Raw genomic sequence first — 12,587 nt, 5'->3', positions numbered from 1 at the left:
TGTTTGCCCTTGGTGGGGCATTTTTTTTTTTTTTTAATGTTTGTTTATTTTTGAGACAGAGCATGAACAGGGGAAGGTCAGAGAGGAAGACACAGAATCTGAAGCAGGCTCCAGGCTCTGAGCTGTCAGGACAGGGCCCTATGCGAGGCTTGAACTCATGCTGTGAGATCATGACCTGACCGAAGTTGGACGCTCAACCGACTGAGCCACCCAGGCGCCCCCTGATGCAATGATTTTTTTTAAACAGAAGGATAGAAGTGTGATTTCCCCTTTAGAATTGAAGATTAATAGGGGCATCTATGTGGCCCAGTTGGTTAAGCATCCAGCTTCAGCTCAGGTCATGACCTCCCGGTTCATGAATTTGAGGCCTGCATTGGGCTCTCTGCTGTCTGCATGGAGCCCACTTCGGATCCTCTGTCCCCGTTTCTCTCTGCCCTTCCCCTGCTCTTTCTGTCTCTCAATAAGTAAATAAAAACTTCCAAAAAAGAGAATTGCAGATTAATAACGACTTTTTACTTGGAAAGTTTGACCATATATATATGGAGCATGAATATTTTGCCTTTCAGGATAAACAGTTTACCAACAATCTCTGCTTTGAAATTTAATGGAGCCTTGACCATGGCAGTTGGAACATCTACCGGGCAGGTAAACATGTTTAAATTGAGAACTTCATACTTAACGTTAGTATCTCAGAGACATGTATGTATTCTGGGAAATATTATCTGTTCGCTGTGGGAACAGGAAATGAGGCATTCTTGTTTTGGCCAGAGTGGAGTGGGTTCTCCAGAATCCTCTATTTTAGTACCTTGAGAAATTCTGATTCTGGCCTTCATGGTGGGTCTGAGGGGCTGTCGAGCTGGAGGTACCGTGTGGGTATGCCTCAGGCATTCTCTTGACTGTGGTTTAGAACAACATTTTCCAGAGTGTGTGGAACAGAATTCTGTGGTCTACAGAATCTGGAATTCTGCCAGACTCCTGCTCTTGGAGGCTCACGGTGCTTTTCAATATGTATCGAAGGCTCTGAGATTCCCCTAGACAAGAAATGTGTTTAACAAGTATTTCCAAAACTTATTTGTACAAGGAACCTTTTTTCTCACCGAGCCCCACTGACCACATCCCAGGCAGTAACGTACCTTAGCAGAGCTAGGCTGACAGGAATGGATTGAGCGGCTCCGGAGGGTTAATTTCATCCTTTCTTTCTTCCCTTCTTTACTTCAAGGCAGAATTCACACACTTGTAAGTTTGTTCTCCAGAGCCGGTCTGGACCCTGCTTCCAGTGGAGTTCACCTCTGTCATCAGGGTCTACAGAGGATCTGTCACCAGGGACTGGCAGCTAGCTTCCCCAGCCCTCTTGCCTCTAGTGACAAGGCTCAGAAGAGACCTGCCCACCCACTTCCCTCCCCTCCCCTCCCCTCCCCTCCCCCAACAGTCCTAACCTTGCCACCCCCATCTGTCGCAGATCTGCCAGGATCATCTTCATTAAGCCTTTTATTCTTATTTCTGTCAGTTGCTGCGACAGTGCTTGGTACTTAGTAGGCCCACCGCATATATATTTGGTTTGGTTCACAAATGGCACAAATTCTTATGAATTTTCCTTTTTGTTCCTTTCTTAATATAGCTCAGTAGTTCTCAATCTTAGTGTGCCAGAAACTTACTTTCCAGTTAAATAAAACCATGTACTTTGGGCAGCTGGGTGGCTCAGTCGGTTGGGTGTCCGACTTCGGCTCAGGTCATGATCTCACGGTTCGTGTGTTCGAGCCCCACGTCGGGCTCTGTGCTGACAGCTCGGAGCCTGGAGCCTGTTTGGGATTCTGTGGCCCCCCCCGCCCCCCCCCCCCATTCTCTCTCTGTCCCTCCCCTGCTTGTGCTCTGTCTCTCTCTCAAGGATGAATAAACATTAAAAAAAATTGAACAAAAAAACCGTGTACTGTACAGGTGAATTTAAGAGATTTTTCTAGAGTATTTTTGCTGTCTGACTTTAAAATCCTTGTGCCCTTTGGGGCGCCTGGGTGGCTCAGTCGGTTGAGCGTCCGGCTTCAGCTCAGGTCATGATCTCACAGTTTGTGAGTTTGAGCCCCGCATTGGGCTCTGTGCTGACAGCTCAGAGCCTGGAGTCTGTTTCGGATTCTGTGTCTCCCTCTCTCTCTGCTCCTCCCCTGCTCGTGCTCTGTCTCTCTCTCTCAAAAATAAATAAACATTAAAAAAATTTAAAAAAATAAAATAAAATCTTTGTGCCCTGAGTAAGTGTTCACTGTGCTCATAAAAAGGTAGTGAAACAAATGGTAGCCATTATTCAAAGTTTTCAAAGTTGCTTTTTAAGATAAATATGTTTAATTTGTTGAAACAGAAATAACCTGTTTTCTTTTTTTTTTTTTTAGGTTTTATTATATGATCTTCGATCAGATAAGCCATTGCTGGTTAAGGATCACCAGTACGGGCTGCCCATTAAGTCACTTCATTTCCAGGATTCATTAGATTTGATTTTGTCTGCAGACTCACGAATCGTCAAAATGTGGAACAAGAACTCAGTATGTACTTTTTTGTTGACATAACTTCTTAGTGTATTTTCCTGAAGATTTTTTTCTTTCTGTTGCCCATTTTGAGTTCCGTGGGCTCTTGAGAAAGATGCCGAGTCCCTGTTTGGGAACTTAGCCGGGAGACAGGTACTTCAGCAGAGCTAATGTTCCCACTGAGATAAAGTAGTCCAGACTGCCTTCTTCCTGCTACGAAGTTTTCCCGGTTTGCTAGAACCGGCATGCCTTTTGCTTGGGTTCGTAAATCACGTTTAAAACCGTGTTTGCTTGGGTAGCGTAAATCACGTTTTAAAAACATCGCCCCATGAGAACCTCCTAGATCCTGAGGCTCTCTCACAGCCTTGGGAAAGTTTTTATGAGCAACTAATTATCTTTCCATGTCAGTGTTATTATGTATTTCAGTTTCATGCCTCTTAAAACCAATCTCAAAAGAATTGGCTTTTGGAGATGACCCCTTCACAGTAATTCCTTAGAGTGTTTTTTTAAAAAGCAGTATTTTCTTAAAACTATCTGTTGTTCTTTCCCCTCAGTTCCAAGTATCAGTGAAAAAGTAAAAGTAACAAAAGCCCCTATTTCTGGTTTTCGTCTGCCTTGTGCTTTTCGTCTTTCATTTTAAAACTTTGGAGAAACGAGTGAAAGGTTAGTTCGTCTGCAAACTGGGAGAAAATGTATTCAGTATAGCAGTTGCTTTTAAGAGCTCTTTGCATTTAATTAGTTACAAACTTTCGTGTCTTGAGTCAAAAAGCGTTACTTCCCTTTTATTTTTTTAACTCGTTTTTGAGGTGAAGAGGGTGCAGGGTCCAGAGGCCGCAGCGTTAGCGCCAGAGGACAGGCCCGGCCTGTCCCGGGGGCCCACGTGTTCCCCAACACAGCGGCCCGTGACGCGACCTCATCACCCCTCAGCTACGCCCTGGGGTTCCTGGCCGCTTGGAGCGTAACTTCTGTGTCCACTCTTCATTTGGCCAACTCGCAGAGTATTGACCGTTCCTAGCTCTGTCTCGAATTAGAATTTGGCTGCAGCTTTTCACCGATGTGCGGGAGCCGTCCTCCCCGTGCCTTAACTGTCCCCTCTCCTTTGCCCTGGGAGCCTCTGGTAGCGAGTTAATAAACGTGAGAGCTGGCAGACATTTTCAACACCGGCGCTTGAAATTCTCCTGCCGTCGTTGCTGCAATAAGTTTTATTTTGGCGTTGTTGTTATGACTAAATACGCCCTCTTGACCAACACCCAGATTACTTGGTTTTGCTTGACTTGCTCTTCCTTATTTATCTTTCTCATCGCCTTTTCCCATCCCCATCTTCTCCTCTCTTTTGTTTCTTTTACTTTCCCTCTCTTAATTTAAAATCTAGCACGTTCCTCCCCTCTCTCCCATTGAAATAGAAGTGTGGTAGTCTTTCCTGTATAAGTAACTCATTGCATATTTACAGGATTTCATTTTGTAAGTTATCATTTATACACATTGTCTTCCTTGATCCTCCTCAAGGCCTTATGGTATACAGATGGCAGAAAGTGTCTTCGTCCTGCCGTGTTGACTCCCTCCCAGTCTTTGGTTTCTTTGAGTACGACTTTAACTGGGGATTACGAGTTCAACGAGTTTAACTCCAGATTGTGAGAGTTTTTCTGAGTTGATGCACAACTTTATCTTAAACTTTACCCATTGCCGCTGTGAAAACATTATCTGCGAAACTGCATTTATTTCCTTGGTTAAGTCGCTTTTCCCCCATTCGCCTCAGTTTCTTTGTTTCTAAAGTGAAAGCATTTGATAAATTGATAAAATGAGCTCTCTACCGTAGTTTGAATTCTTTACTTTCAATCAGGTGATTTTATTTCTTTACACAGTACCATTTACACATAACCACGTGGCAGCAAACATTGCCAAAAGTTGTCTTCCTTTGACTGTTTTAATAATTCCTTTTTGCCTATTCTTTTAGGGAAAAATATTTACTTCCTTGGAACCAGAACATGACATTAACGATGTCTGCCTCTATCCCAACTCAGGTATGCGGTATGTAGCGATGGGTCATTCAGTGAGATAAATCTGAGTTGTGCTTTATTGGGTTTTAAACGCATTTCATTTCATTTGTTAAGACGGGGTTTGGCTTGGTCAGGACTGTTCTTGGATATTGTATTTACTGGAAGAATCAAGAGCAGGAAGTGGTGTGGATGATTCAGAAAATGGCACTCTCAGTGACTCAGCCCGTAGCCAGCCTAGCTATTAGTAGAAACTGGTAACAATATATAGGTAGGTGGCAGGTGAGATGCTATTTTAGTGTGCTCTTCACCCTTTTATGTGATTAGTAATAGTGTGTGGAAATTGAGGTTAGAGGTTTGAAGAAGGCTGCGATTGCCCGATAACCCACGAGGCTCATGAAGCCAGGGTTTTGGTATCTTCTGTATTGTGTATTGTTTTGCGGATTACATCATGGATTTCAAGATTTTACAATACATTTGAGACAAGTTGGTGAAGAATTTGGGGGCAGGAGAGAAAATGGGAATAGTTCCCACTCTCAAGCAGTGTTGCGTTCTGAGGACAGACACACACAGCCCATTTTGATAGACGGATACAAGGCAGAGCAGGAGAGACCTGTCACGTGTGTACGAACAGCACTTCGCCAGCGTGTTAGAGGAGGGTTCAGCCAGAGCAACTGGGGAGGGGAGATGCCAGAGGAGATGTTTGTTCGGGTGTGTTTGGAGTGGTGAGTGAGATTTGGTAGGTGGGGCGGCGAGATGAGGCACATCCCTGTGAGGGAGCGGCGTGAGAACGGCAAGAAGGATAGGCTGTGGCAGATGCGATAGGGTCCCATTCGTGGGGCTCGTTTGGGAAAGCGATGGAGCCTTACGTGCCAGAGCCCTGGTGGCCCTCCTGGGAACCAAGGTGGAGGAGGTCCGGGAATGATGTGCTGAATGATCTGGGCTCGGTCTGTAGTCAGGACCTGTTCAGATTGTGCTGTCTGTCCTCTGAAAGTTACATTGGTTTTGAACCAAAGTTAGTAGGAGGGGATGCTCTGAGCTGATTGAGAACATAGGAGACAGAGCAGGTTTAGGGAGATTTCTTTTTTGAACATTTGAATATTAGGAGGCGATGGGACAGTGACGGTGTCTGGCAGAGGGTCTCAAACCTGGCCGCTGTCAGTATCACCCAGGGAGCTTTTTAAAAAGGACAGGTTCCTTGGCCCAGTCCCAGACGTACTGAGAGTATCCGGGCGGAGGGCCCGGAAGCGTGTTTCCCAAGTGCTCGTGAGGCCCTGCCCTGCCCCACCACCTTGCAGCGGGAGCCGAGTCAGGTGCGCGTAGAAAGTGCCGTCTCAAGAGAAGCAGGTCTGCGGTTGCAAAGCGTGGAGGCCTGTAAACAGAGCGTCTTTCAGAGGCGGGAGTGCGTGAGATCACCATGGGAAAGTGTACACGGCAGGACCCGAGTCCACTTCAGCGGGGATTGAGGAGAAGGAGGTGCCAGCTGAGAAACTGAACAGGAACGGACAGAATGGCAGTAAAAGGAGTGACCGATTTCGAAGTAGAACAGAAGCTAAGGCACAAGCGATCCAGTGGTCCCTGCTCGGCCAGCTTGAGGGCGACTGAGGTGGAGGCGGGAAGGAGAGAACAAGTTCTTAATGCTCCCGCGCTTCCGGGCTCGGTGATGACCACGCGTCGTTTAATCTTTCCAGAACCCTGTGTAGTTAGTGGCACACACGTTTTTTTCTTTTTTCTTGTCTGTCTGTCTCACGTCTTAGGAGGTGAGAACTGTTGAGTAATTGGGCCGGAGTTGGTGGCTCAGCTGGCTGTGGCAGGGCCTCGGGTAGAGCCAGCCTTTCCTGGTTCTGGAGCCCATGCCCTTTCTAGTTACGTGCTGCTCTCCCGAGAAGGATGAGGCGCTGTGTGTCTGTGGTCACGGAGAGGGTCTTGTTGCAGTGGCGGGGTGACGTCCAGTGCGGACGAGTTCAGGAATAAATTGCAGATGAGGATGCCGGGGTCCCCGTCAGAGAGTATCAGACGGTCCGAAACCGGGTCTGAGCTGCCCACGAGGAGGAGTGAAGTCAGGTGGCACTGACGTTGGCACGAGGCTGGTGAGCGGGCGGCTGGGTTAAGGGGTGAGAGGATTTTTTTTTTAAATGTTGATTTTATTATTTTTGGAAGAGCAAGAGAGCCCGGGAGGGGCAGAGAGAGAGGGAGACAGAGGATCCGAGGCGGGCTCGGCGCTGACAGCAGAGAGCCCGACATGGGGCTTCAGCTCACAAAGCGTGAGACGGTGACCTGAGCCAAAGTCGGACGCTTAACCCGACTGAGCCACCCAGGCGCCCCTGGGAGGGGGAGTGAGAGTTTGAAGGGCAGCTAGTGCTGAGAGACGGAAGCTGCGTGGTCACGTGTGGCCGCGTGTGGCCCTTGAGACCTGGCAGGGTGACCGGCCTGAACTGAGTGAGGGGTGCTCTGAGTGCAAACTGCCCGCCAGGTTTCGAACACATCGTGGAGACAAATCACGCGAAATAGACCTTTAATTTTTTATGTCAGTTACATATTGAAATGGAAACGTTTGGGGCATACTGGGTTAATAACATACATTAAAATATGTTTTACCTGTTTTTGAAGTAGTTTTTTTTTAAATGTGTCTAGTACAAAATGTGAAATCACACGTGAGCCTCGCACGCTATTTCTGTTGCACGGCTCTGGCCCAGGCTTGGGGATCTGGCCCGGTGTAGGGCACAGCTGTGGCGCGAGGGAGCTATGGAAGCCCACCGAGGGCGTGCGGCGTCCGTCTCGTCGGAGGGACTGAGGGCCGCCAGCCCGTCTAATGACTCTCGGTCTCCAGTATTGTCTTCCTTCCGGTCTGTTCCTGCGTTTCCCCGATTGTCTCCCAGACGCCGTTTGTAGTGCCTTGTTTGGAACCAGGCCATAATCAAGGTTGTGCATTAGCTGAACTGTGGCCATCTTTAGTTTCTTTCAGTTTGCAATAGTCGTGTCCCCCCACCTGTCCTTTTTTTGTTTTGTTTTGTTTTGTTTTGTTTTGTTTGATTTTCCAAGATCAGGGCAGTAGTCGCATAGAATGTCCCTCACCCTGGATTCATGTGGCTAGTTGTCATAATGTCATTGACCTTGTGCCTCCAGCCCGTGTATTTTTTCTCAGATAGAAGTTAAATCTGACTGTGACGCACCGTAGGTGAGATATTGTGGCCACGAGGAATGCTGGGTCCCCTGTGTCAGACCCCTTCCCAGAAGCATCCAGGGCCAGGGAGGGGCAGCGTGGTCCCTGGGTTAAGGTGACCACTGGGTCTCCCCATTGCAAAAGGTACTTTCTTGGGAGGTAAACATTATAAGAGTGATGTTTCGAACAGAAGGACAGCTTCACTGTCAAATAACTTGTAAGAAGCGAATCAAACACAAAAAGTAGCCAAATGGTTTGTTCCCTGAGCTTTGCAAGCACAGTGAGACCAGGGCCTCGGCCGCCGTGGGGGTTGCGTGTGAGTGGGTGTGATTCACGCGCTGTGCTGCTCTCCCCTGCTCTGTTCCTCTTCCCTTTGACGCCGCTCATGATGCCTTATGCTTAATCATCAGGCGCTTAATCATATTTTAGAAAAGCTAAAACGTCCTTCTTTCTTTATCTTCTCACTTACTCATTTTGAAGTAATTAGAGCCGAATCACGGTTACTGTTTTGTAATGTTTTTCTAATACGAAGATTGCTCAGAATATTGAGAAATGGCTCCGCCTTCCTGGCTGCTGTTTTGTTCCTGCTCTTGCTCACTCGGCCGACTCCAGCGTCTCTGCGTCGGGCGCCTGCCCTGCAGGTCGGCTCCGTGACGGCGCGTCGGCGTGGTGCGGCGCCTGTCGGGCTCACGGGTGTCTGAGCCCCGCCGCCGCTGGGACCCGGGATCGCTGGGTTCGAATCACTGCTACAGAGAAAAGAAGATGGGCTTTCGACTCAGAAAGACTGAATTCAGGCTGAATGATCGTGTAAAGCACCCAATGTGGTTTCCCCAGCCGCCTTCCGGGCCCCTGCAGACGGCCTTCCCCGTTCAGTGTGCAGTCGCCTTCCCATCTGTGGCAAGTGTCCTCTCCCGACATGGGAAAGAGCAGCTCGAGCCACGTGGAAACATCCTTGGCGCCCCGTACGGTAAAATCCCAAGCTCCACAGTCACATCCGCGGTTGAGCACGTGGAAGAAGCGTCCTGGCCTTTCCTCCCTGACAGTTCTGTTCTCACAGATGCTCTGCTCTGAGCTGTTCAAGGCGGTGACCGCTGCTGTACGCTTCAGTGCAGATGTTTCTGACGGCGGAGATTGTGTTTTTCCTTTGTTTTTAAATTTCTTATCCGTTTCAGACCCGATACTTTTGTAAAACGGAGTAAAAAGACATTACAAGGGAAAGGAGCACACGTGGGGATCTCCCTGCAATGTCGCGTTACTATACAGCTTTCTGAATTCTCCCTTGCCACTTCTACACTCAGCGCCTGGCCGGGGGCCAGTTTGCAGGGCGGCCCTGGGAGTGGAGTGAGTAGCACTGGCAGAGCATCCAATCTGGTTTTGGAACTCTGGGCTTCAGTGAATCCTTTGGCCTCTGAAGCACGTGCACAGGAGAACCTGAATGTTCACGGTTCCTGGAAGGGGGCTGCTGATCCATCCCATCCTCTTTGGCCGCCCTGTTCGGCCACACAGGACGCTGGATACGTCACTCTACAGTGCTGTTTCAGACTGGATGTGTGTTCTTTTGACTCTAGGCACTATTGAGCTCTTCCTTCTCTTTTAAAATTTTTACTGTCGGGGTGCTTAAGTGGCACAGTCGGTTAAATGTCTGATGTCAGCTCAGGGTATGATCTCGCGGTCTGTGAGTTCGAGCCCCGCATCGGGCTCTTGCCGACAGCTCGGAGCCTGGAGCCTGCTTCCGATTCTGTGTCTCCCTCCCTCTCTGTCCCTCCCCCGCTCACACTGTCTTTGTCTCTCAAAAATGAATAAATGTTTAAAAAAATTTTTTTAATTGCTATTGTCATTTTAATAAGCGTCACTATAAAGGAAACTTAAAGGAAAAATAATTCATAAGCCCACAGTCTCTTCACGAGTACCATTACAATTTCCATGAGAGAAGTTCTTGTATTAATCTCATGTTTGTATGTTTTCAATCATTGACCTCATGCTGTGTGTATAGTTGTCTTTTGCTTTCCAGTTGACGTGATATTAACGTTTTTCCTGTTGCTGTATGGTGTTTATATTTGCACTCTGAAATTTTTATTATTTGACCCCGCAACAAGGCTTTTCATTTTATCTTAGTCGTTACTGTGGTTTTAGAGTCCTGCGTGGCACGGGCTTTGGAGTCCGTAGAATATCAGCTACTCTCCTTCCTAGCTATGTGGTGACCTTGAGCAAATTAATTTTGTGAGGCCACACTGTTAATCTGGAAATAAAGTTCTCCTCTCTTGCCCATGATCATCTTAATTTCTGCTGAACTTTCTTTCACTAGTTTGATTTTTTTTTTCCTTCTTGTTCTTGGGCTTTGTTGAGGTTGCCTGTTTCTCTCGTTCATAATCGGTTTTAGTCCTGACCTTCCCCGGTTTAGTTCGGTGGTAAGTCAGCTGGTATCGTTGTCCATATACGGCCAAGAAAGATCGTGTTCCGTGTGGAAAACGATCCGCTGTGTCCAGTCTGGGTTCTTTAGAGCAATTAGATTAGAGCCCTGTCTGTGGTTTGGTGGGTAGGTGTGATTGTGTTTCCTTGTGGAACGCTCACTGCTGAATGATCCGTGTTCAGAGTCGAGCCAGTGAAGCCAGGCTTAGGGAGTATGTTTGGCAAGAACCTTCTTTCTGGTGGTAATTCCTCAGTCCCCAGAACAACTTCTTTCACCGTGTCTAAAGGACGTAGGAGGTTTGGCTCTAAAATTCTCTGGCTTGTGACAAGGGCACTCAGTCCCTCTGGACTTTTTTCTGATCTGTAAAATAAGGATGCTGTTATCATTTCAGAGGTGTTTTGCATGTGCACCAAGATAGTATCTGCGAAGGCGCTTACCAGGTTGTAAAGAACTCCCCGGACGGTGGCTGATTTCAGCTGCATTGAAAGTGCCGTCATTCTGGAACAGGGGCCGTGAGCACTGGAGCCGCCTCGGGAGGCTTGCGGGGGGGAGGAGGCCGCAGGTGGCAGAGGGCAGGGAAGAAAGCCTGGGACATGTGCACCCTGGTGCTGTGCCACAGAGTGACGGGGCCCTGGGGTAACAGGGGTGCCGTCGTTGAATGCCAGGACGTTTGCCCATCTGTCAGCTCTGCTTTCTTAAAATGTGCATCCCGGGAAGACTAAATGATTGACCCCTCTGTTAGTTGAGGCCGTTAGGGTCCCCGACGACGGAATTATTGGGGAGAGTAAGGGCTGTGAGACCCTGGAGAGGTCTTGCTGGTGTAGCTGCACACACAGCACCCGCTCAAGTCAGTCCCTTGGTTTTCCACTCAGACGTGAGGTTTAACGCAAACCTTAGGAACTACTTTGCCGTGGCGTTTGGTGGGAGATGCTTTGCCTTGGTTCTTGGATTCCTGATTAACAGAAAGAAGCCTTTGTTCTTAATTTCTTCAGTTTATTATCATAAATAGTGTACCAGAACTACATTTTGTCCATGTACTTAAATCTGAAAACTTGCACTTAAAGCTGAAAACCCCTCGGGGGATGATGGCAGGCTCTACGTAGGCCTGAGCACCCGACGGTGGGAACCGCTTGTGTACTTGGCTGGAGTGTTTCGCAGATGGGGATGTTGTAAAGAGCTTCTCGGTACTTCAGGTGCCCCATCTAGGAGGGCCGGGGACGGAAGCCCATGACCCGCCTGGTTTCCGGGTCCGGCTCTTCGCCACGCACCGTCTTCTGGGCACCTGGAGCACCGGTCCGTAGTGTCAAACAACTAGAAAAGGGCACCTTCCTTTTCCCCGCCTGTTTACGCTTCTCGTTGTGCTTATTTTTAGGAATGCTTCTTACTGCCAATGAAACCCCCAAGATGGGCATCTATTACATTCCGGTAAGTAATACAAATAGGAGTTACGGTAAAAATAGGACAAGCAAAGGTAGTTTATTTTTAAACTGAGTGTACTGAGGGCCTTCGGGTCTGCCTGCGGCTGCGTAAATTAAACACAGCGGGCTCACAGGTAGCTTCGCTTTGCTTCCTGGAGCCGGGAAAAGAATGCTTAACCATCGTTTTATGGGAAACTGCTTAATATCCCACTAAAGTAGACAGGAGTTAGTCTTTGTTCTTCAGATTTACATTTGGATTTTGTTTCCAAGTATTTCGGAATCTTGAACTTTAAGCCGTTAGCGATCAGGAGGCCTGATTCTGAACCAACAGCCTGGTGCTCTTAAGTCGCGTCATTTCTCTTACAAACAAGTTACACCTAAGAAACCTGTCTCAGGTGGACCTGCTTGGTGCTGGCACACGGCCAGTCCTGGCCCTTTGTTCTTCCTTAAAGAATTCTTCTCTTGCATATGACGGAAGCTTCCCTAACTTTATGTTTCAGATTATAGTAAGAGACGGGGAAGAGGGTCCCCTACACAGAAAACAGCATAGTACAGAGCTGGCACTCGATCACTTTATGGCCGACGAACAGCTCCGTTTCTGAGATTTGGGGAGAGGACGGGAGGGGTGAGGAGTGTGCCAGAGCAAGACTTTAGGGACGTGAATTCCGTAACTGCTGGCAGCCTCCATTTCGGAACGTTCTTCATATTTACCGTGGTTCTTTTGAAATAGCTTAACGGTGTATGTATTTCCCCCAAAAAAGTATTCTGGTGGATGTCAGCTTTTTGTGGTTTCAGGAAACCGGTAGGTTGTTGAAAGCACTTTGAGGTACTCTTGGTTGTTAGTGAAACAGGCCATTCCAGCAGCAAACTTGTCTGAGTTGTCCTTCGTTCCATTTTCCCTGGCCGCTCAGACGCCGCTTCTGTCTTCCTGTCAGTTTATCCCTCTTTCCTTGTCTTCGTGTGGTCAGGGAATACATTCATCGATTGCATCAACTGTGCGTCCGGCCCCATCTAGACGCTGGCAGTGTCACAGTGTGAGGAGCGCTGTCCCCTCCCTCAAGCAGTCCCTTGGCAGGGAACGAAGAGAGGCAG

The 12,587-nt window shown here is 48.0% G+C and overlaps 1 protein-coding gene across 1 annotated transcript in view; it reads left to right on the top strand.

The window, feature by feature from the left end:
- The window catches only part of NOL10 (nucleolar protein 10), an 88,237-nt gene that overhangs the window by 19,293 nt on the left and 56,357 nt on the right, over positions 1-12,587 (top strand). The window contains exons 10-13 of the mRNA XM_060648450.3: positions 567-645; positions 2,379-2,528; positions 4,465-4,531; positions 11,450-11,502. Coding sequence (XP_060504433.1) covers positions 567-645; positions 2,379-2,528; positions 4,465-4,531; positions 11,450-11,502 — 349 coding nt within the window. The remainder of the gene's footprint in view (positions 1-566; positions 646-2,378; positions 2,529-4,464; positions 4,532-11,449; positions 11,503-12,587) is intronic.

Source organism: Panthera onca, chromosome A3 (genome assembly GCF_046562875.1).
Source record: "Panthera onca isolate mPanOnc1 chromosome A3, mPanOnc1 haplotype 2, whole genome shotgun sequence".
Classification (NCBI taxonomy): Eukaryota; Metazoa; Chordata; class Mammalia; order Carnivora; family Felidae; genus Panthera; species Panthera onca.
Note: the sequence above shows the minus strand (reverse complement) of the source record. Positions and strands in the feature narration are given on the sequence as shown.